The sequence below is a fragment of the Diadema antillarum genome, unplaced genomic scaffold (assembly GCF_040938485.1).
Source record: "Diadema antillarum isolate AM-2024a unplaced genomic scaffold, OU_Dant_1.0 scf00000029, whole genome shotgun sequence".
Classification (NCBI taxonomy): domain Eukaryota; kingdom Metazoa; phylum Echinodermata; class Echinoidea; order Diadematoida; family Diadematidae; genus Diadema; species Diadema antillarum.
The window spans coordinates 5,208,908-5,233,623 of NW_027270918.1; the positions used below are offsets into that span (position 1 = coordinate 5,208,908).

The 24,716-nt window shown below is 38.6% G+C and overlaps 1 protein-coding gene across 1 annotated transcript in view; it reads left to right on the plus strand.

The window, feature by feature from the left end:
• Window positions 1–15,804, plus strand: part of LOC139738465 (uncharacterized) — a 122,847-nt gene extending 107,043 nt beyond the window's left edge. Inside the window, exons 7-8 of the mRNA XM_071649093.1 lie at window positions 10,277–10,363; window positions 14,418–15,804. Of these exons, the coding sequence (XP_071505194.1) occupies window positions 10,277–10,363; window positions 14,418–15,749 (1,419 nt within the window). The 3' untranslated portion in view covers window positions 15,750–15,804. The remainder of the gene's footprint in view (window positions 1–10,276; window positions 10,364–14,417) is intronic.
• The last annotated feature ends 8,912 nt before the right edge of the window (window positions 15,805–24,716 follow it).

Genomic DNA, 24,716 nt, shown 5'->3' on the forward strand with positions numbered 1-24,716 from the left:
GTGAACCGTGAACCGATGAGTGTTTGTACAGGGGGTCCGCATCCATCACGAGTTCAACCTGTAGAAAGGCAAGACAAATATTTTCCATCGCGGCTCTCCCCCTCACTTTCACTTTTCTCTCCCCTCATGTTTCTCCCTGTCTTTCTCCCTCTTCCCATCTCTATCTCTACTTTTCTGTCTGTCTGTCTGTCTCCCTCTCTCTCTATGTCTCCTTGTAATATATGTATCTCTCTCTTTCTAAGTCTCCTTGTAATATATGTATTTCTCTCTCTCTCTCTCTCCCTCTATGTCTCCTTGTAATATACGTATCTCTCTCTTTGTATCTTTCTCTCTCTCTCTCTCTCTCTATGTCTCCTTGTAATATATGTATCTCTATCTTTGTATCTTTCTCTCTATGTCATAATATCCAACTTAATGGTATTCTCCCAATCTTCTCCTCTATCTCTCTCTCTCTATGTCCCAGATCTCTCTCCCCTTCTTTGCCTCCATGCAATTTATCATCCTTCCCAGTTTCCTCACATCCAGGCAGTCTGTCTGCATAATTTGTCCTCCAAAAAACAAAATAGTCTGTTAAGTCTGTTGTTACCACAAGCAACTTGTTTGTATATAACATCGCTGGCACTGTCAGATGATGGTATGGACATGGTTAATCCATTTATTCCTCCCCCTTTCTGTTTATGCTTCGTTTAACAATCTATTCTCTTCTTCTCCATTCACAGTCCTTCTGAATGTACTTCCTGCTCCCTCCATCCTTTCTTGAACACCTTCCCCCTGTCTCTCTCCTCCTCCTCTCTTTCCCTCTCTCCCTTATGCTTTCATATTTCCTCTTGTCAACTTCCACCGCCTCTCTTGTTCCTTTTCCTTTTTCTTTCTATCTCATCACTCTTTATCATAGCAACCATCTTGTTCATCTGTATCTCCATTTTTTTTTCAAGTTGCTCATGATTTCCATTTTTGTCATTCTCTCTTTTTCTCTCCACTTTGTTACCTTCCTTTCTATCTTCCCTCTTTCTCTCATTCCTTCCTTCCCTCCCTCCATGTCCTTCTCTCTATTCTTCCACCCTCTGTGTTTTCTATCTTCCTCTTCCGATCCCTTCTCACCCTCCCCCCCCCCCTTCTCTCTTTGCTCAGTTTCTCTCTCTTACCGTGTTGCTCTTTCCTCCGTTCTCACGAGTTCCGCATCCCGGATGATGCATCATGTGAAGATGGATGAGTCATCTTATTTCATTCCAGAACTGGAATTGCTGAAAACTCATCAGCATGTGGAAAAGGCGACAAAAGGCTGCTTTGTGTGAACATGCAATTGCTCTAAGAATAATCCTATAATCGAATTAGGTCATACAAATGGTATCCCAGTGCATGACAAAATGCTTGTCCTCACTCTGATGTTACAAAGCATGTGGGGGCATCTTCTGGACTGAATTTATGTTGAGCAGACATCTTCGTAGCTCCCAACTGATGATTCAAAAATATGTTTGTACTTTCAAAATAATACTGAGGAAAGTAGCATAGAAGGTTTATGTTTGTCAATTATTTAGTGTGGAAACATATCTTTAACGATGATAATTATCATACATTTCAGATAAACAAGTGATCAAATAATTGGTCATCCCATAATTAGATTTTGTGTGTAGGTAAGAACTACATATTGCCATAGACCAAGTATCTTTTAAGGAGTGCAAACAGATGCTGTTTTTTCTTTGTAGGAAGAAAGAAGAGTTATAGACATTAAAGGACTTGTGCAATGCAGATCTGTGTTGACATGTATTGATTTGTGATATTTACCCTGATCATCACTTATGCCGCCAAATAAATATTTGAATATGTGCCATATATTTCATAATTTCTACACAATTTTTCTTCAAATTACTTGGATGTGCCCATGAAAAACCTTCTAGACCAAGATTCTGTTGATGACATCATTTGTCAGTCACTGCTGAAGAGTACTATCAAGACAAACAAAAGATACTGGAATGCTTCTTCCACAAAACTGAGCATAACTTGCATGTTTTCCTTACAATGCCTTTCGTTTGTCATAGAAACACTGTTAGGGTTTGTATAAATCAGCGCTTTTCAACATGTATTTGTGTTGCATAGGTCCTTTAAGCGATCTATTCTATTCTATTTCTATGTAACATGAATTTGGGGAAAAAAAAATCCCTCTATCTATTGTTGCATCAAATGTTCTGTGGAATCATTGTGAAAATAAAAAGAAAACTGTGAAATTATGCCTTACCGTGGTTTCCCCTGGAAGGCAATGGGCTTGAATGCTGCACCTCGTTTTGACTTCCAAGGCCATCTGAGAAAAGTATCATGAGGCTGTGATGTGTGAATGGCATGCAAGGAAGAGAGATAGACCCTTTGAAGCAGCCCCAGCGCTGATGATGTATTCATCGCTGTACAGGTGTCCTCGCTATCTAGACTTCCGGGGCCAGTCTATCACATTTTTTTTCCTTTCCTTCTTGTATGTTGATGTGAACGTTGACATTGCACAGCACCCGTGTTCCTATTTGCCACAATGCGCAGCGTGATATTTATAGCCACAATCCAATTGTGAGTTTTTCTCCATCTCAGCACCATTGAACCCTTCACTCCAAACCAATCCCTATTTTCCCCTTTCCCCCTTTTCGTCGTTTTAATCTCATTCTTTTAATTGCCACCTGCTGTGTTCTCTTTTTGTCATTTTGCCCTCATTTAGCGCTTCCTATCGGCTGCGATAATGAATATGAGCACCACAGTTTTGTGTGTTCTTGCAAATGAATAATTTGTGTGTAATATTTGTCGTACATAGTGGAAGACTTTGCAGGACTGATAAATGTTTTAGGGCTTTCCATGTGTGCGCAATGTGTTCACATTGTCCAAGTTAGCTATTACAAGCTTACTGATTTTTGTTGTTGTTGGGTTTTTAGGGGGTATTTGTTAATACCATGGTTTCTGTATCCATGACCACAGAATTGCAGCTATGCAATCTCATTGCATTGAGCAGCACTTAACACAATACTTGTAGCTAAACAATCTTTTATATGCATGGGATCACCTGAGCTTCACTTTGAAATGAGATACTTTATATTTATAAATTTAGTTCAGTTGTGGGACCTCAAAGTGTGCGAAAATGTATGAAATTCAGAGCATGGTGATGAAGCCGTAGTGTTTGAAATTTTGTGGTCTTCACCACCCAGAGTATCTTCTTGAGTGTACAAATACTGTTTCCCATGTGCCACTTTTACTGCCCCAGAGATGGCCGTGCACCCATTCATACACCCGGGTCTAGCAGGACACAGTGGTCTAACATCTTAGTAAAAGATTCCTCTAGGCAGGATCTAACCCAGCACGTTCTGAGTTTTGAGCCTGATTCACTGTGCCATTATGTGTAATTAGTCAAGACTTCGAAGGATAATTTATTTTTTGATAGATCGGGTTTTACAGTGATATAGAGTGCATATTGTCAATGAATGAACCTCACGACCAGTGAATCTTAACTCTAAAGGTTGAATCCCTCATTGATTTTAGTGACACACCTTATCAGTCATCCTAATCTCAACTTACATGATGGTTGCAATGATTACAACACGCTGCGGATCATTTGATTAATACTCAGCAGACCATTATCACACCAGTCTTTTACTGTGTAGGCCATATATTTCGTGAGTCTAAATTTTCGCGAATCGGGAACTCCCGACGATTTCACGAGTGGTTAAATTCGCGATCGGGGAGTCCTGTACTGAACGGAGAAGTGTACACGCGTACGTCACATTCACATTAGGATCAGAGTCAATATTTTCGTGTGTCTTTAATTTCGCGAATAGCACCTGACTGGCGAAATTCGCAAAAATGAAAACCTCACGAAATATTTGGCGTGTATAGTACTGTACTATACTGTATAGTACTGTGGCTACCTGCGAAGCTTTATTTCATATTCAAGTTACTGTTATTTGTTTATGAATGTGTGCATGGTTCTGCAGTTAATACAACTCTCATTTAAACAGTATGATCCTCCAAAAAGCCCCCCATTTATCAAAAATACTGGTCTGCTGATTATTCCATCAGTATATGTAGCTCGATAGAACAGCTCTTCGTGTACACTGGACCATATCTTGGGCATGGGCTACATCCATTCATTAAAAAGTAGTCCAGCATTTGAAACTTTCAGTTTCAGTTATAAAATCACAGTTGTTTAGAGTATCATATGATTATCAAGTAACATTCTTGTTCTACCTCTTTTGCTCTCATTTGCATAATTGCTTTCATTCTATGCATATATGCACATCATGTTGTTAATTTCCTCTTGTTTTTCGACTGTGCTATATATTGCAGTGTGTTTTGAGCACGCTAATTAAGGTGGACACAGTACTTTACAAATGCTCGTCATCATCATCATTATCATCATCATCAGTGTAAGAGCAAACCATAACAGCAATATTTTCTCCACCAGTTGCACAATAGGGAGGTGGGGCTGTGTACCCTGCAGTCCCTTTCTAAGGTCTATGACCCCTGCTCTCCTACAGCCAGTCAACATATCTCATAAAAACTATTTTTGAATTTCTTTGATATGTAATCTCTTACATTAGAGAAATATCAGTCTGTCATTAGAGACTGCCTCATATCATAATGCATTCAACACATGCCATGGCTTCCATGTGAGGCAGAAAATTCAGATTTTTTTTCCAGATTGGTATGCATGCGTGTATTTAGCAGTAAGCTCCCTATATAGCATAGCGTGGATGTTCAACATGGGAATTCCCAAGAACAGCAGTATGCAGTCATTATAGCCTTGCGGGTTATGAGTGCACGAACGATCTGCATTGATTCCTTGAAGTAGCAGTACGTAGTTGCTGCCGTAACAATATGTCATTGCAGACACTAGTCTGATCAGGATTTCTGGGAGTGCTTGGTCTGATGGTCAGAGCATTTAAGTTGGTCATTACCACGGGTATCCTGTCTCTACATTATGTCCATAACATGATGAGGAGCTGGTCTCAAGAGGGTTAATAAGGAAGACATAATGATGTGGTTTTGATACCCAGACAATCAAATATAAAATGTATCCAGACAGCCTGCCACCATCAAGAGGGTAGATAGTGGGTAAAAATGTCACCCAAAATGGTGTGGTTTTGCAAAAATTGTGAGTTGACAGGTTAGGAAGGTGTCTGCAAAGGAGGAGAGAGAGAAAGGAAAGAGAGATGTGAGAAAGATGAAAGAGAGAGGGTATGATGTTGGGCTAGATGTACCTTGATGACTCACGTGTGTGTAGTAGGGGGAATCAAACAAGGGTGTTCTGGCAACCTTCCCGCCTGCCCTGTGTTTCCCTGAATATTGCCGCCTGCAGTGTTCGTGCAAGCCCAGCCTCTCCCCAATCATCGTCAGCTGATGTGGCTGGGTGCCATTTTGAAGGTGTCGGCCCTCGTGTGGCGCGCCTCCCCTGTTGCTGCGAAATGTCATCCAGGGATGGCAAGTGGTATCACAGGAACACCTGTCACACTTCCAAAGTGAACTGACCCCAACTCTTCTCACAAGTTTGGAATAAGAATGTTGCTTGCATTATCTTGGATGTTCGACATAAATGGCCTCAGGCTGCATGCAGCTGTACGGAACAAAAATCATGAAATTTAATATGTTGTCAAATGACTACACCTCATAACCAGAAAATTATCTGCCAGAAGAGTGGCCATTGGAAGTATGGATGCGATACTTTTTTTTTTGACACCCCTATGTTTTCCCCAAAATATGAACTACAGACTCCCCAGAGATTCCATGTGGACAGGGTGTGTGATTTGTTGAGCGGTTGCACACTTGGGTGACTTTTTCGGGGGGGGGGGGGGGGGAATCCACTATTTCGAATGAAGTATTGCTGTGCACAGCTTAGCATCTTTTGGCCGTGATGGAGAATGTGTCCCCACGGTTTCAGTTTAATTGATAGGAGAAGTAGTTCCCAGACTGTTGACGAGTGCTGCTCTGCTTCATTCGCAAGCAGGCTTTCAGCCATATTGGCTGCAGCGTGGTAAACGTGAGACCGGCGATAGCCGTTCCCTCCGAAACGAGCATTCTTGAGAGAAGACTCCAGATGCAAGCTGGAGCACCTCCAACAATGCATCACCATTTGAGTGGATGCTATTTTGCTCCAGGCAGCACGGCTGCTTCTCAAGACATTGTTGTTTGATTGGATCCGAGAAGCTTTTTTCTGGGCTTTCCTGTCATAAAGAGGTTAAGCATCACACAGGGCTATTCTGAGCAAAGTCGGGATTCTTTCCGTAACCAGAGATGTGAGGTACTGGTAGTGAGTCCTCATTTTCAGACATAAGTAGACCCACTGACATTTAGAAATTATGGTTGGCATGTAGAGCATCCAAAGAACATGCTGAAAAAGCCATTTCTTCGGCAAAATGTATAGTTTGCTCACGAATTTTAACAGAATAAATGCAATTTTTGGAGGTGATAACATTGTTTCAACTTTTTATAGTTATCACGTAATATTATTTTGAGGAATATAATTCATAGCTGAGCATATTACTTCTGAGTAAAAGCTGCCCATATTGCTCTCCAAAAACAATATATACCTTAATGGTAATGAGACCATCTGCAATTAAACAGAGCCATTTTGTTCAGTACTTTTGGTGATGAAAAAAAGTCGCATCTCCTTATTCTGTGCAAAGGATTCCAACAGCTTGCCCATCGAGCCGTCAGTCAGATGAATGAAGTTTTGATGAGACTATGAGTGAAGAGCGTAAACAGTTGAAATGGACAAGCAAAATGTGTGATGGCGAGTTGCTTATGCAATAAAATGCATTGTTTATAAACAAATAGACACATGGGCAGGGCACAGTTATGTCCCTTCCACACTCCCTTCACTACACTCGTGTAGCCGACAGGAGAATGGGGAAAGGGGCTTAACCAGTCCATTCCCGGGGTAAATTTCGGCTGCAGAAATTATGTGGACTCTTAGATCTTTTGGATTAAGGGAGAAGTGGGGGGTAGGGGCCAAATAAAGGGCTCCAGTCTGTTGAATTTTCAGTTTTCAGTCATGCATTGTAGAGGAGTAAGAGCATCTTTACTCAAAGCGTAACACGGTCTTAATTCTCCCTGTGCCCTAGACTGGTATGCTCCTGACTGATCACAGATGATCAAGTTTGCATTTTTAACTTGTGGGCAGATGTGCACTGTACTCACCAGCCATAAATGATAGATAGGCCTACTGAAAATGAGGAATGTTTGCATGCATTTTAATTTTGCAAATTTCTGGAGAGCCAAGATTCGCAAAATTAAAGTGCATGTGAACGTTTTTTTTCTGCACTATACGCATTGAATGTTAGAGGCAACTTGCAGAAATTTCATGCCGCGAAAAGGCCATTGCCTCCAATTCGTGAGAATTTCATGCTGCGAAAATATCGTGTTCTCCAGTATAGCTGTATAGATTTACAGAGGGTGATTTGCCATGCCACAATGTATCCACCATGCTTGTTTGAATATGAGTGTTGATCAGGATTTATTTAACATTACCAGGGAAGAGAATAGTGAAGTATGCATATCAGACTAGCAACCACTGGTCTGATGGTGTGCAGATAATGTGATGCATGGCACAATTGTATGTGTATTCAGCCAAGCTGTGATATTTAGCTAACTCGATTAATCAACATGTAGTCCCCTCCCCCATTTTGCATGGTCATTTGCAAAGTGTTGTGAGGGGGGGGGGGGGGGATGCCTTGTATACGATGCATGAAAAGTTATGAGAATGTCTATACACTTGCTTGTTGAATGTGATCTCTGTAGGCATTAGTGTAATGTATGATGTTCTATTAATCCACTGAGGACAGGCTGATTTTGCTACAACATGCATTTCCCATAGACACCTGCCCAAGTAAACTAGGGAGTTGTCCTCAATGGGTTAAAGAGTACAGTGTGGTGTTAATGCCTTACTATTCTTAGATATGCCTTCCCTGGTCAAATCTGTGAGTGGTATGGGGTTCTAATGGATGACACTGTGCTTGAGCTCAATGTGTAAGACAAAAGAAATCATCTCCCAAATTGGCTAACAGTTTCATATCTTCACTGGATAGTTGTCTTGAGCCGTACAGATTCACTGCTTTGCATGGAGGAGAGGTGAATAGCGTTAATACTCTGATGCGAATGTGTACTGAATGATAATATAACATTTAAAACGAATAATCTTAACACCGATAAAACACATACAGCACCCATCGCAGTAAATTATTAAGTGAGCTGGAAATCATTTGTCTCCATACATATGTTTATGTACGAAGTTTTTACAAAAAGTGTCATTTATCTTAGTATGTACATTTGTTGTGTTTTTTGCTATGTATCTCATGTGTCACATTATTAGTTGTGAGCGAGGTTGGAATTAACCATAGATGAAATTACTTCAGGGCACATCTGTACATTATCTATTGATTAGTCTGTCTTGTCCAGACTAAAATACATGTATATTTAGAATCTGTGCTCTTGTCACCATTTTTTAGGTCAATTGATTTCTCACAAAGCACAGTATTGTTCATGTCTTTTGAATTGTATATCATAATTCTGATTTCATCTCTATTGGTTAAGGCTTAATGAAAATAGATGAATCAAAATGAAATGAATTTGTTTTATTCTCACAAAAATACACCAATGTGTAATCCTCTCTTTGTCTAAGAAGGATTATGAGTAGACTAATCTTGACTCCCTATATGAAACTGCAAGATACTCTTCATCATATTATCACTTCATGGAGGACTGTGAATGGACAATAATGATGTACTTACTGGTCTTGAAAGATTGGTTGCCATTTTGTGTGATTCAACTGGTGGCTTACTGTGGTGCATTAATGACTCACCACATGTCTTGCAGTACCACAGAGTCCATACTCTGGACACGACTGCAGATTTATCTTGTTTCTTGCAGAAGGTCAGCAACGGCCCCAATAATTGAGCCCAAATGTCAGCCTCTCTTCCGCCTGACCCTTACACTGAATGCCACCCTTGACTAAACTCTCTTTTTCTCTACCTCACGCTGTCTTTCTCTGTTTCTTGGAAACACAATTTGTATTCCTCTTTGCCCCTACTTAATTGATATAAGAAAGACCGACGATAGTGCCCTGTGACCCAGTGACAGAGTGTGCTCCTGGGATGGCGGTTAGGCAGCTCTCAGTATTTTGCTGGTGTATAAAAAAAGTGCTTGTACTCTTAAGAGCTGTGTGCAAAGAAAGACATGATCTGCCTACCATCATTCTTTCCATTTCTTCCTTCCTTCTGTCTATCTATCTATCTTTCTTTTTCTTTCTTACTCTTTTTTTGCATGTTTAAAAAATCATTTATGTGGATTGTATATAGAGAACCAAACATAATACATGAAGGAAATTAGAGAAAATTGTGAACATATATTTTTTTGTACTATTCTACAAGATCAAGTTAGAATGGTTTATTAAATGTGGATTGAAAGCTTTGCAGGTTAAGCTATGTGCCCTGCCACATATTTGCTGGTAAAAATTGGGAGTCTTGAATGTGAATAATTAAATACAAAATGATGCACTGGGCAGAGTGGATGGGTGAGAATTGGATGCGCGAGTTTAACTTTGGAACTGTTTAAACCCACGAGCGTAGCGAGTGGGTTTTAGACTGTTTCCAAAGTTAAATGAGAGAATCCATTTCTCACTGATTCACGAAATAGGCCTGTGCATCATTTGTTTTATAAAATGTGCCCGTAAATTCATGAAATTGAACTTTTTTTCACCATGCGTCCGGTACACCTACAACACTATACAAGGCTTGAGCCATGCGTTCGGATTTTACCGAATGCATGGCCATGCATTTGGATTTTACTGGATACATGGCTCAGTGTGGATCAGTAAATATCAATGCATGGTAATTGACCAATCAGATTGCAGAGATTCTAAAGCCCATTTCATAATGTTATTTAACTATGAAAAATTGAACTAGTAATGAAATCAATCATGCATGAAATCATATTGCAAGACAATGTTGCCTTTGTTGTGATAAAAGATATTGACTGGGGATGTTGACAGTGTTTCATTTATGTCAGAAAAAAGACACATTTTAGAGCATCTCATCTACCTTCAGGCTATTTCTGTTTTATTTAGATTGAAATTGAATCAATTTTATATTTTGAAGCACCTTTTGTAAACACTATATCAAATACTTGAACAATTCCAAGCTTGTGCAATTTCTTTATTATCTAATGAGCAGCATGCAATTTTGTTATATCCATTCTTCAGGGTTGTGATTTTATTAACTTTTGTTTTTTGTTTCGCACCTTTTTTCTTACTCAGAACCGGTATAAGAAAGACTGCGACCTTGCCGTGCAGCTGCTCCAGTGCACTCCATCAGGGGCCTACATGCAGCATAAAGTTAGCCAGGTGAGTGGAACTGTCTCATTTCATTGGACAGTGCACTCCCGTTATAACGAACGTGGTTATAACGAAATTCCGGTTACATCAAAATAAAGATTCAAGTCACAACATTATCGGCTCGCTGTTTTTTATTGTTTACTAGTTTCGTTATTATGATATTTTGATATAAAGAGAGAAAACTGCCAGTCCCGAGGACTTTGCTATAACGGGAGTCCACTGTATCAATGTGATCAATATGGCTCTTCGGCAATTTCAATTAAACACCTAACCCAAAGACTAGGGACAGACATTAAGTGCAGTGTCATTTCCTTGTTTAATTTGCAAAATAGATGAATGAATAAATAAGTCAATGAAAAAAAAAAGTGAACAGTAAAATAAAGTGAACAGAATTATGGCTTTCACATTGCTTTATACACGTAATATTATTATTAAAAAAATTGTGTGTTTGATCAATAGATTAAAACTGCAACTCAATCATTAAAATGATCATTGCTCAGTTATTTTTATAGGACAAGAATTTGATGCAAACATTTTTCTCTCTATAATATTATGTTTTCAAGAATAAGATAAGACTGATGTACAGGTTGGTGGAAAGCTTGTGAGGGCATGACATCATCGCCTCGTAGTCTTCTCTAACAGCACCATTTCATGATAACATGAGAACCTCTAAATTCTCATGAGTTTTCAATAATTTAACCCAAATTTGATGAAGCTTAAATCATCCTAACTGATGGTGACTTTTATGTATTTTTTCTGAATCAACTTCAGCATAAGGTGGAGTTTTGCTTTAACTTGCTCTGTGCGCTTGCTCGCTGACCAATTATGAAGATTGTGTAAAGCATACCGGTAATATGAAAGTACTCTGTATATATGCATGCATTGAAAATTATCTGTACACATAAATATAATATATAGCAAGAGGAAGAGAGGGATCTCTAGAGCAGAAAAAATGGGAACACATTATGGTAAAGATTGCCATATTGTTTAAAATTTTGCTCAGAAAATACTGATACTGCCTTTAATGTCAGAACAGCCCTAAAGGGACTGAAAGTGCCCATTTCCTGGAGTTGTTATGAGCAATCAGAAACTAGTCAGAGACCAATTATTGAGTCTCAAGATGACCGTTCAAGATCCATAAAAGGACACTACTTTTTTTTTTTCTAGTGACATTTTTGTTATCACGGAAGACAATTGTAGATCCCTGTTGGGGAAAATTTAATTAGAATGGAGTTGGCTTTGTGTAATGAGTCATTCTAGCACTATTTTTGCAATGTCTGTGAAGCATGCTGGCATTGGCGATATGAAAAGCAGTGATGAGCTTTGCCTAGAGCATTTGACATTTATGAGAAATGTGTACTACAGACAGATATGAAATTGTGCATACTGTATTTGTGTGTGTGAATGTATGTCTGTCTGTATATGGAATAAACAGAAATTAATATTATTTTCAATTTATACTGCATATTTGAATATATATAAATATATATATATATATATATATATATATATATATATATATATATGAATAAATTAAATGAAAAAATGATATATTTCTTTTTATCACCTTGAGATATTTAGAACTGAAGCTGCCGAAAAAATAGAAAATTATCAAAATATATGTAACAATTCTGATACCTTCAACAAAAAATAGTCTTATGTAAGGAACACGGTATCTTCGAAAGATCTTATTTTTGTCATTTAGTGATGATGTTGTTTAGAAAAATATTAGATTGGTAAGCCTATTTGTTTTTTGTTTTTTTGCATTCAGTCTTATGTATATATATATATATATGTATATATATGGAGAGAGAGTATATATGTATGAGATTTCTAGAATATGATTGAACTCCCTATTATCTCCACCTCCCCCTTTAAAACAGACAACAAAAAACCCAAAACAAAACAACAAAACAAGCAAAACAAACACACACACACACACACACACACACCATAGCCTTGATCTCTTTTTACACTACAAAGGCTAGAAAGCAAAAAAAGAAAGGAAAAAAGAAGAAAACAAACTGTCCCCTTTTGATTCCGTACCAGTGCCATTATGCATTACACTCCCCATGATGCATGCATATCAACAGCCCAGTGTGTCGGGAGGGGGAGGAGTGCATGTCCCGCCGATCCTGTTAGCTCTAACGAGATGATGCGGTGGATGTAGCTAAGTAGCTAATCAAGCGGAAGGGTCATCATTGGCCTTGGAGGTTTTGGTATTCCAGTCGTCGGGCTGTACCAACTGTCAGTCCTGACAGACAACTTCTCCCTATCCACTTCTGTGAAGTTATCCCCAAGTCTACCTCCGGGCAATTTTCTTTAACATGATTAGTTCATTTCTTTGGTACTTCACCAGCCAGAGATGCCATTTGAATGAATCTGTTCAGCCGTATGAAAGTTTGCTGTGACTTTTAGATCTACAAGACATAAAAGGGAGTTTGATGCTATCATTACTGTTGTTGCTGTTGATGTATATATAGTTATATGGTATCAAAGGTACACTATGTGCGGTGGACAAATGATGATAGATGGGATTTAATGATATTGACTGAGTTGCATTTACGGAAGGTTTGACATCGAAAAAGGACAGGTTCATAAGATGTGTTTTCCATTTCAGAGTGGAGATAGATTGTTATGTAGTCGACTTGGAAGTCGGCATGAGTTCCTAGTATTATGTGGTGTTTCTGATTACACAAACTTCTCCAGTGAAAGGTGCATTTAATTTTGAAGACCTTTGCAGTAGTGTACTTCCATTTGAAAACATGCTTATTTTAATGGCAGTGGTGATTGCAGAATTTTGTAAAGATTGTCCCCTGAAGACATTTTTATGCCTCCACCACGAAGTGGTGCAGGAGGCATTATGATTTCGGGTTGTCCGTCCGTCCGTCCGTCCATCCTTCCGTCCATCCATCCGTCCGTCTGTCCGTAATGAATTTTGTGGACAAGGTAACTATCAAAACCTGTTAAGGTATCCTAATGAAACTTGACATGTATGTGTATTAGGGGGTGAAGTTGTACCTATCCACTTTTGGGTGCACATGCTCAAGGTGAAAGGTCAAAAGGTCAAGGTCGAATACATAAAATTTCACTATTTCCACCATATTCATGCAATGCCTGAAGATATTTTCTTGAAACGTAGTGTATACATGTATTACCCAATTAAAATTCTCTGGTGAAAGTTTGGGTCATGAGGTCAAAGGTCAAAAGGTCAAGTAAAAATATTAAAACTTCTTTTTTTTCTCCGTACCTTGGAAAATTGTTCAAGGTATCTTCATGGAACATAGTATGTACATGTACTGACTGGCAGTGATTATCTAGAGAATGTAGGGTTCGTGGGGTCAAAGGTCAGGGGTCAAAGGTCAAGTGCAACACTTCAAAATTTTTACTATTTCCCTCATGTTTATGCAATGCCAGCAGGATTATTTTTTTTTTACACTTGGTGTATGCATGTGTAACCTAATAGAAATTCTCTGGAAAGTTTTTTTTTTTATTTTTTTTTGCCTCAAAGGTCAAAAGGTCACAGATCAAGTGAAAGTGCTGAACTAACTTTTTCCTCCATATCTCGGAAGTGGCTCAAGTTATCTTGAAACTTACTACATATTTATGCATGTTCTACCTGAAAGTGATTATCTTATGAATTTTAGGGTCAAAGGTCAGATGAAAATGGTAACAGTTTACTATTCAATACAGAAATGCACTTTTTCTCCATACGGGTAGTTTGAAAAGTACTCTGTGCATAAATGTATGAATGGGTCAAAGTCAAGTTAAAGTCCTTAAATCCCCAAATACATGCTCTCCTATTCATCCAATTAAACCTAGGTCAAGGAAGGTGAACATTCAACACATTTGTGACAAACTTGTCATTTCAATATTTTGCCAATTTTGTGAAAATGTAATCACATATTGTCCACATGTACTATCTAGACCTATTAGGAGAATCATGCATTATGGCGGAGGCATACCAGTCGCCATAGCGACATTTCTAGTTTGATTGATTTCATGTAACTAGTTTTAACATCTACAGTTGTATTTCCTTTGCTCTTCCCATACATATCTGTAGCTTCCACAAGACCTGCAATACTTTGTACACCAGATCATGGGCGAGATCAACAAAGGGGTCTACCAGCCCTCTGAAAAGTCCTCCTCTGATTCCAATCAACCCCTCCTGGGAAACAGCAACCAGTCAGTGTCCAATGGCCTCATCGCTGCCCGCACCTACCACTCTGTCCCCGCCCACGTGGTCGCCCGGGCCATGCAGCGCCGGGAGGAGGAGGAGAGGAAGGAGATGGAGAAGTTGATACCGACGACCCGGAAGCGGAAAGTGGGCAAGGACGGAGTGGTGCTCATGCACGACAAGGGAACGCAGACCATCACGCGTCCAACAATGAACAAGAAATACTCTCTGTTGTGTGTGAAATGTGGCATGACCATGAAGGATGAGGAGGAGGTAGCACCAGAGGAGCCGGAAGAGAAGAGGAAAGAAAAGGTGGAGCAAGTTGAGAAGGAGACCGGAGGATCAGAGCCACTCCTGCTCGTGGATGTAAGCATCGAGGAGGAGTCGCCACCTCCACCGGTGAATCTCCTGGATTTGACTGACACTCCACCACCGAGGGCGCCTTATCCAAGAGGTCCGTCAAACACCAGTCTCTTGCTAGACTTGCTTGATGGACCCGCTGATGAGGCGCCGGAGGCAGACAAACCCGTGCAGGAGCAAACGCTAGTTGATCTCTCCGACCTGGTCATAGGAAATCAAGAGAGCGTCCACAATCCGGCTGTGGACAGTCCTCTCAGCAATGCCACATCACCACAGGAAGCAGCTACCCCAGCTGATTCAGGTATCTTTGATGATGTCCTTGCCACATCCAGTGCAACCACCCATACCTCTGATTCAGCTGCTTCCAGTGATATCGCTTCTCTCGAGCCCGAGGCAGATGCTGCGATGAATGCATCACGGCGGAGCACCCCGTCCCGTCGTCTGGGCTCAGAGGGAGATGGTAGTCCCCAACACAAGGTCAATGGCAGCGCTCCAAGTCCACCAGCATTGCACTACAACAGCGACACAGATTCCAAATCAGGAGATGGCCAGCATGATGATGCGGGAAGTGCCACTGAGAGTCCCGTGAGGTCTCCGACGGAGAAACTTCAGCTGAGGCATCCCAAGGTGCCTCCACCGGCAGCTCCTACCTCCGCCGCCTCCGCAGCTCCGAGCGCTGGAGGTGTTATTGTCAAGCCGAGAATGAACGGACAAATGGGCTCAGCTGGCAGGCCGGGAAAGCTAGCGAGTAGAGAGGGACCAAATAGAGACAAGCCCAGAGCTGTTGGTAGTGCCTCCGCAAACCAGACAGCACATGTTGGCAGATCAAAGGCAGCATTCATGCAGACGAGTGTCTGATGCTGGTATTCTGGGAGCGTAGTTTAACCATGGATTGTTCATGCATACCTGTACCAATGTGGACCAGCTTGGAGTGCATATTTTACATTACGTCAGACAACTCGAGGGGAAAATAATGTACTCTTTTATATTGTAGGTCAAATTAATTCAAGTGTGGTCATCATGCATGGTAGATGACGTGTCAGCCATTGAATTTGGCAAGAATGAGAACGATATTGAGACCGTGTAAAATGTCGAAAGGGACACTGTAAAACCAGTCGCATGATCTACACTTTGTAGCTATGAGTAGATTAGGTTGAGTAGTACTGTAGTGGTGTTGAAGTACTGCCAGTATGTACATTGGATATAGATATAAAGACGGTGAACATAACTTAGATATTAGAACAGAGAGAATGATATTGAAACAGTTTACGATGTGTTCATAACAGAAGTGTTTAGCAATGAGGTGGTATGTACTCTTTTTCTAACAAAACATCAGTCACTATTATCCATACTAACATTGCATATCTAAACAGAATTATAGGTGTTGCCACTGGCAGTGTTCTAAGTAATTTAAACGGTTTGTGAGCATAAAGTTTAGATGATACACTTATGAGAAGTTTAAATGTAAGTTAAATTCATTATGGATATGGCTGTAAATCAAAACCTTTGTTTTCTGATGGAAATAGGGTTTTACGTACAGAAAAAATTGTGAATACCTTTTGTACCTGCAGAAAATATTAAGATTTGTTGAAAAATTTTACTGACATCAACTGGCATGAATCACATGAGAAAGAAACACACATATTTGGCACTTGTACATTTAGGATAAAATTTCATGCAGACCAATGATATCAAAGTGTACGAGTGGTGAATATATATATAAAAACAAGCTCTCTTTGTAATTTCCCACTCCTGGCTGAATTTTGGGGTTCCCAATCACCTACGGACAGAAGTCACCTTCCACTGATACTCTCACTGCCTGCATAAATTACTATTCCTCTCTCTGCTTGACACATGGGAAGGAGAAGAGACAAGAGCTCAGTACTGGCAGAGTATTCTTTGCCAATGGCTGCAGGCAATTGACTTAATGGAAGTGTCGAAAAGCGTTCGGCTTGCAGTTTTGACGAATTGCAGCGCTGATCCGTGTAGATGGGGCTAACACATGACGAAAGCTCAGTGCCGGGGCGACAGTAGGATTGAGAAGGATAGAATGCTAAAGCGAGAGAGAAAAAAAAATGAGAGAGAGAGAGAGAAGTAGAAAAGGACTGAGATTGGATGCATCCGTGTTTGATAAATGTATTCAATGTGGATGATAATCAGTGGACTGAGTGCCGACAAGGTGACTACCTATTATGCCTCTGTAATCACAAATATTACACACGAAATATATGCTGCATTGTGTTGTGACAGAACCATGTCTAGGAGGCAGCCAAAGTGTTTTGGGAGCTTGGTGTGGGATTGACTTGTTGCATTCCGCTCTTTTGTTTGGTTGGGGTTTTGAGCACATTTAGACAAAAAGATATCAATAGAGCAGTTGGGTTTGATAAAACTATATAGAGGTAACATTACATCCAAGATTAACTGTGGTTATTTGTCGAATGCCCATACTGTCTCTTTTTTTGTAATCTTTTTTTTTTCAGATGGGAAAGAAAAGTGTGCTGCAAATATATGATGTATCTAAACTTCCGTGATGGACTCAGTGAGTGCACATAGTTGTATAATGAGGATAGGGATAGCATATACATTATATCAAGTGGGGTTGACAGCATGCAATGGTTGTATGTTGACCAGTCAATATTGAGTGATATTGCCCTCTATTCCACATCATGGATTTCATACTTAGAGACATGGTATGACCCCTTGTATAATGAAGACTGCAGACATTTTCGCTTGTTCTCATATCTTAGCTATGCAACCACGATGATATTGTCTAGTTCACATTTTATTTCAGGAGTGAAATGTTGATTTATGGGTCCGAGATGGTCAAAGTGAGTCGTGTTCATCTAAATATTCAATATTTTTTGTATTCAGAATTATGTTGTAAAGATCTGTATATATGTGACTGATTATACATACTTTGTAGTCTTTCATTAGTATTGAGGGTTTATATGCAAAGATGTAAAGAATTTCTGTTCTGAGGGGAGTTCAAAGTTTCACATAGATGATTTTGAGTCATTTCTTTTTTCCCCACATGTCCTTGCCTAAAAACAAATGGCAGTTGTGGTGAAAAAGAGTTGATGGTGGATCAAACTATTCTCGTTGATAGCTTTCTGACTTGTTCAATAATTCAAACAGATGTGTGTTTGTATGTGTGTATATAATATATATTGTAAACAGTGATAAACAGTTTGAACTCCCAGGAAACTAACCTAACACTTCTTCGTCTATTTCTGACATACCTTCAGCATTATTTCACAGCACATGTAAATGATGTGTATGTATAAACTCATTCAGACTTGGCAGACTAAAAGTTATTCTTACTAATCGCATTACAAGCTGGTTACATCCCTTTCATGTCCCTGTTGATAATGCATGAGACAGTGAAATGGCTAAAAGATATGCAGGCTTTCACATTCTGAAGACTTGGAATACATAATGCATATAATTCAAGTCTTCTCCCATGTACATGTATGTCGCTCATTCCACATTCCTTTTGCATCTTTTTCCCATGAAGCAGGTTCTCTATTCTGACATTAGTCCAGTATAGTCGTCTGAGATAACTTTCTTCTTTCTTTTTATTTTGTAAGTCTGAGAACATCCCATGCATACCTCTGTTGTGAGGATTTCTGCACAAATGGCGTACTGTAAAAGTGGATATTTTCCCGCGACTAATTTTTCGCGCTTGGCCGGGTAAGAAGAGTTTCACGTGTTTTTAATTCCGCGGAATCAAGATATCAACTCCTGGAACATATGGCATGCAAAAATATTCACGTGCTTTTATTTTCGCGCTAGCTTCTGGTTGCGTGAAATGCGTGAAAATTTCATCACCACGAAAATTTCCACTTTTACAGTATAGACCTACTCATGTCAGTTATGTGTCCTGTCAATCTCATATCAACTCAATTTTTACAAGATATCCGATTATTGTGAGTTACAGTGATTTTAATCAACTGGTTACAAAAAAAAAATGCTTTATGGAAATAGTGAACCAGGTTCTTTTAGTGTCATTTTTTTTTATAGATTTGTGTTCCAATATTTTTTCCCCTGGCATGGCCTTAAGGTATTCACATGCACATCACCGACTTGGTACATTTCCAAAATCATTGTTTGATGTATTGTACAGATGCAGTCCCTTTAAGTGTGTGTGTGTTTTGTTTTTATGTTTTTTTTAGATGCCACTAACCAGTCTGCACTCAGACATGATTTACTTGATTATTCGTCTGGTGTATTCTCAGTTTTTAGATTGAAATACAGTTTCCTTTTCTTAAATACAGAAATTGAACGATTGATTTCTGGGAGCATCGTTTCTTGTCTTGCTGTTTGATTGCAGGTTGTATCATTTAACGTTATGTTTGTATATTTTAGCAAGAGATATTCTCTGTGTAAAGATCAGTATTACTTCAGCTATTCATGTACTTATGCATATCATTATTTTAATATGTCTGATGATATTTTTTGTCTTTTCATGTCAGATAGGTCAGTACTTTTGTCCATTCAGACTGAGGATTATATCACTTTGCAGAAGTACTTACAATCTTTTATTCCATCAGCATATGTGTTATCACTGTTGTTTGAAGATGACATTGACAACTGATTTAATTTGCAACCATGATTGTTTTATATTTTTAAAAGAAGTGCATTAAATATGTGATATCCCAAACCTTTCTAACTCTGGTGTATTGTGTAACTATAGCTCAGACACATTATATGACAATACTCCAGGAACTGTTGTAAATTAATCTTCAAAATATACATTCTCAACAGTTATAGAGATTATAAAATGAAATATTTTTAAGACACTATTAACCTCAATGTGTGTGAAACTTGTCAAGTAGGCCATTTGAATGCTGTCCACTCACATGTACATAGGAATTTTCCAGAATTAGAATTTTTCATCTTGCTGTAATCAGAAAAGCTAAGACGGGAAATTTGGCTTCAGTTCCTGTTACTGGTAAATGCAGTGTGGTAAGATACTCACGTTTTTGGAAATGCACAAAGTTATTGTTACACAAACTCTGCCTTCATTATTAAGATACAAAACGTAGTTTAAAATATGTCACATGGTTTGAAAATATCCATTAGCAATACTGGTTGTACTTATGAATTCTTTCTTTTCAAACAGATTTAAAGAAAGGTAATAGTTGCACCCTTTTTAATGCCGTATGATTAAAATTATGTTAACAAACTTAAAGGTCTCAATTAGGTGTCAGTGTAATTTGAGTGAAATGGGGCATTATTATCACGATCATGTCGCAATGAGTGTTATGTATTTTTCTACTTGACTTGGAAATTTGTTCTTTTACTTGTTTGGAGATTTGGATTTTTTAAAAATTTTTTTAATTTTTTGAGGGGGAGGAGGAGGAGGAGAGAAGGTAAAACTTCAAAAAGAATCCACAAATATTACCCTGCCATCATTGTACATGGACACCAAGTGTGAAGTGTAAATGCTTGTGAAACTTTGCAGTTGGCAGACAACTTATATGCCATTATGACATTACTGCTACTGAATTATGGGATTTTGTGATGCTTTTGCAGTCCGAGCATAATCCAAGTATGCCAAGGCTATCATTAGTTATATATCGAATATCAAGGATATTAGACTTTAACTCCGTAGGATATTGCTGTAGTCAATGCAACCAGCCACAGTAAATCTTTGTGTAAGTCGACATGCACGGGACTAGAGAAACCGATTTTTGTGGTTGGTAAAGTAACAAAAGAGAACTTTTTTACTGCGTTGATGTTCATGATTTGTCATCTTACGCAAGGCTTACTGTAGTAATTTGCAAGAGTATCTTCTCCCTACTCTACCTTTTCATGAGCAATCCAATAATCTTATGTATTGTGTGAGATATTAAAGTATCCCAACATTAGTCCCTTGAATTTTCTACTGAAAGTAACATGAATTCATATGAATGCACCCAGTTTGGGAGTAGGAAATTCAATATTTTAGACCAATTCCATATAATCGTGTGTTCAAATCTTTTTCTTTTTCTGTACTGTGCTCTAGGTGAGAAAATATATACATAGAATCGAAGATCTGGTGTTCAAAAGGCTGGTTTGTCATCCTGATCTTCAGTGAAGTGAATATTAATGTCACAATACCCCGTCACTACTATCACAACGTGAAGTTGAATGCAGTTTTGATGGCTCTTAGCTGGGTGTGATATCTCTGTCTATAAACATATCTGGTACTGTATAGCTGTTTTAGATTACATGGATGATCAGTGCAGATAGCAGAGAAGCAGCTAAATCTTCTTTTTTTTTTCATCTTCATGAGAAAGTTTGGTAACGAACAGTTCGTCATCATGAGAAGGGTGGGTCCATTCGGATTGAAAGTGTTGGATGTAACTCAGTTGTTGGCTGCTAGACTATAGAAGCGATGTGTGATATGAGAAAAAAAAATGAATAGCCATGTTTTCTATGCTCATACCTTATTGTACTCTTCCCAACCTTGTAATATATGGAACCACTACCAATGCAACTGTGAGGTGTTGTAATGTTCCTTTGTAATTCCTATAAAAATGCTTGGTACATTGTGTATAAAACTCTGGAAATATGTAAAATTATGTGGTTATCAGCAATGTTGATTTAAACCAATGTATGACATTTCTGCACAATAAATCATGAATAATGTATAAATCTGGAAAAAAGAAAGTTGTCTGTTGTCTTGATTTCTTCACATGTCAAGTTTACTTACGTCTACTTAAGTCTACTTAGGATAAATTATATTCAGTTCAATTTTTTTTTCAATTCAATTCAATTTATTTCCACAAATCTGATAAAAGGGGTAATTACATCGTACATGACAGCATACAAAGGACATCATAAAGGCAAAATAAAAAAAAAATATACAAAACATAGGCGTTATATCAAGAGAAGTGGAGGAATCAACATAGGCTTAAACCAGCCTTTCAAGGTCAATCCCCAAGAAATAAACATTACATCAACAAGACAAAACACACATCATAAAAACTTAAACAGAAGACATTACAAAGTACAAAACCTACAAGAGACAAAACAACAAGGCAAGTGAGCATAATGTCAATCCTTATACATAATAATTTGATTAAAAATCATACAAAAGCAGAAAAATTATTGACTTAATAAATGTATTTTATATCTTTTCTTAAATAAATTCAAACTGTTGATACACTTTAAGTCATTTGGCAAGGCATTCCATAAAGAAGGACCAGCATAACATACTGTTCGTCTGGAGTGATTATATCTATAATTTGGGATATACAAATTATAAAATTGCCAAGTATTATATGTATTTCTAACCTGAGTAAAAGTAAAATAATTTCCCAGTAAAATAAATTCCCAGCAAAACTGGATGATTCATCATGGAAGGAAAAAAAAAATCTCTCCAGCCTGTATTGCATAAATCATGTGATATTGTGGTGAAGAAATATGTGTTAATACATTGAACCTTTTTACTGACACAATGTAATATATGTGCAAACCAGTTACAGCATCACACAATTTCATGAGTCATGGTGAGGTCTGTAGGTTGTGAGCTTGCTAAAATTTGCTGACATTTTTGTGAAAAGTCTGTTGGTGGGTCTTGTCACATGCCTGTCAAATGTGATTGTAGTGTTTGGTGCATGTCATACACAAGGAACCACTGCTAGGTGCTACCTCTGTGGCTTTTAATTTAATCCAGGAGCTTGACAGCCTGCTTTCTGGTAAAGAGACCCTAATGGAAGCAAAATATGACTGCCAATCGAGGAGTCCCCTTTAGGTTATCCATACCAAAGCCAACAATGTTGAGGAATGACTAAGCAGCTGGTTTAAACACTAGCAATATTCTATAATCATTTCTTTAACCACACAGCATAATCTTGGATGAGAGGACGAAGATAAAAAAGAAGGAGGAGGAGGAGTACAATGAATAGAAGGAGAAGAAGCAGAAGGGGAAGGAGGAGAGGGAGGAGTAAAAGAAAGAGAAGGTGAAAAAAGAGGAGTAGGAGAAGGGGAAAGGAAGTAGAAGAAGTAAAGTAGAAGAAAGAGGAGGAGAAGAAGAAGTATATACAAGTGGTATTGTCAAAGATCCTGATCACACTCAGCAGTTGGCCACTATAGTCTTTCTCAATGGCTAGGTGTCTGAGATGTGGTATACACATCTCTGTCAAATTTTTTAGCATTGTTGCACACTCTTCTAGAAATCATAAAATCATCATTTATGTATTAGAAGCAAAAAAAAAAGGCAACAAAAACAAATGAATGTATATTTACGAAAAAAAAATAGTGAAGAAATAGATCCAGCAAGAGAGAGACACCACTATCAGGGGCGGATCCAGAAATTCCGTAGAGGGGAGGCACCTTTATAAAATTTAAAGGGGGGCACACGCCACCCCCCCCCCCCACCATCTTTTTTCTTTTTATTTCTTTTGTTTTAACAAATAAAGAGGGGGCGCTCGCCCGGTGCACTCCCCTCTGGATCAGCCGCTGACTATGACATACAGCCAAGCCTTAGTGTGTGTGTCTTTTAACATCTCATTTTCACCCACTGACAAAACACCTCCTACACACAGCACACATTTGTCACCAGAGGGCAGTACATACGCCTAATTCCTAGTGCTGTATAGAAAGAGAGTCTGGCCAATTGCTAAATTGGACGCCAAGACATTACTCACCATATTACACGTTAGAAGGTTAGCACGTATGCTCAGATGTCATAATGAATGCAAGCAAAATCAAGGGTGGTTAACAATGGGCATTGCATGTTAGTGCAGCTTGGTGACAACATGGCTCCATGAAGATCACGGGACCTGTTTTGATCAGTCTACGGCTTCAAAACTACAGTAATAAGCTGTAAACCAAGTTGGCCAGACTCTCTTTATATGGCACTGCTAATTCCCTTTATCACATACTGACCTGACAAAAAAGGCAAGTCAAATGGTGCACCTTTTGTTTACATGGTAACCTGTCCACTGTCACAAAAATTATTACAAATAATATTACACGTATATTGTTAATTTTCAAATCATCTGAATGAGGCATGTTTTGACATGCCAATATAAATATCCTGCACACAGTTAGGAAAACAAACTGATACACAAACAACAGGTTTAAAAGTGTATTTCAGTTTATTGATACATGAAATGATAGTTCAGCAGACTCTTAGAATGGAGAATCTCCTTGTACAACAACAATAATTCATTGAAAGACATTAACAATTAACCAACTTAAATCAAATACTGTTAAAAACTATAGAATTCTGCAGCATCATGAAACTCTTGCAAATTTCACAAGGAGCCAAGATTCATTTAGGTTTAATGCACATGAAAATATTTTGTTTACAATACCCTGAATACCAGTGGCAATTAGTAAAAGTTTCATGCCGCAAAAGGCCATTGGCTCCAATTTGTGAAAGTTTCATGTCGTGAATGTTTCTGGTTTTACTGTTCATCCACTACGTCCTTGCGATGAATTCCATTTAGAATTAAGATGCAGCAGCAATGATAAAAAATGATATCATTGTCACATGACCTAATAACCTATGGCTACTTCCCTACTCGATGTAACATTGAATTATCTAATGCCATGCAAAGATCCATGTTGTCATATTTAAGCAATATGTAACTTTGTACAAACTACAGTTTTAATTCAACTGCAACAATCTCATCCAATAAAATTTATGCTTTTTCATCCTCCATTTTTGTTGTTTGGGGAGGTACTCCTTTAAAAAAAATCTTGTTCATACAGAAGTGATGAATGACAAGGCCATAAAAAAACAAAAACAAATACAAATAGCCAGCAATCTGAAGATGTGCTTGTGTGCATAGTCCCCTCCTCCCCGCCCCCCCCCCCCCCCCCTCAACC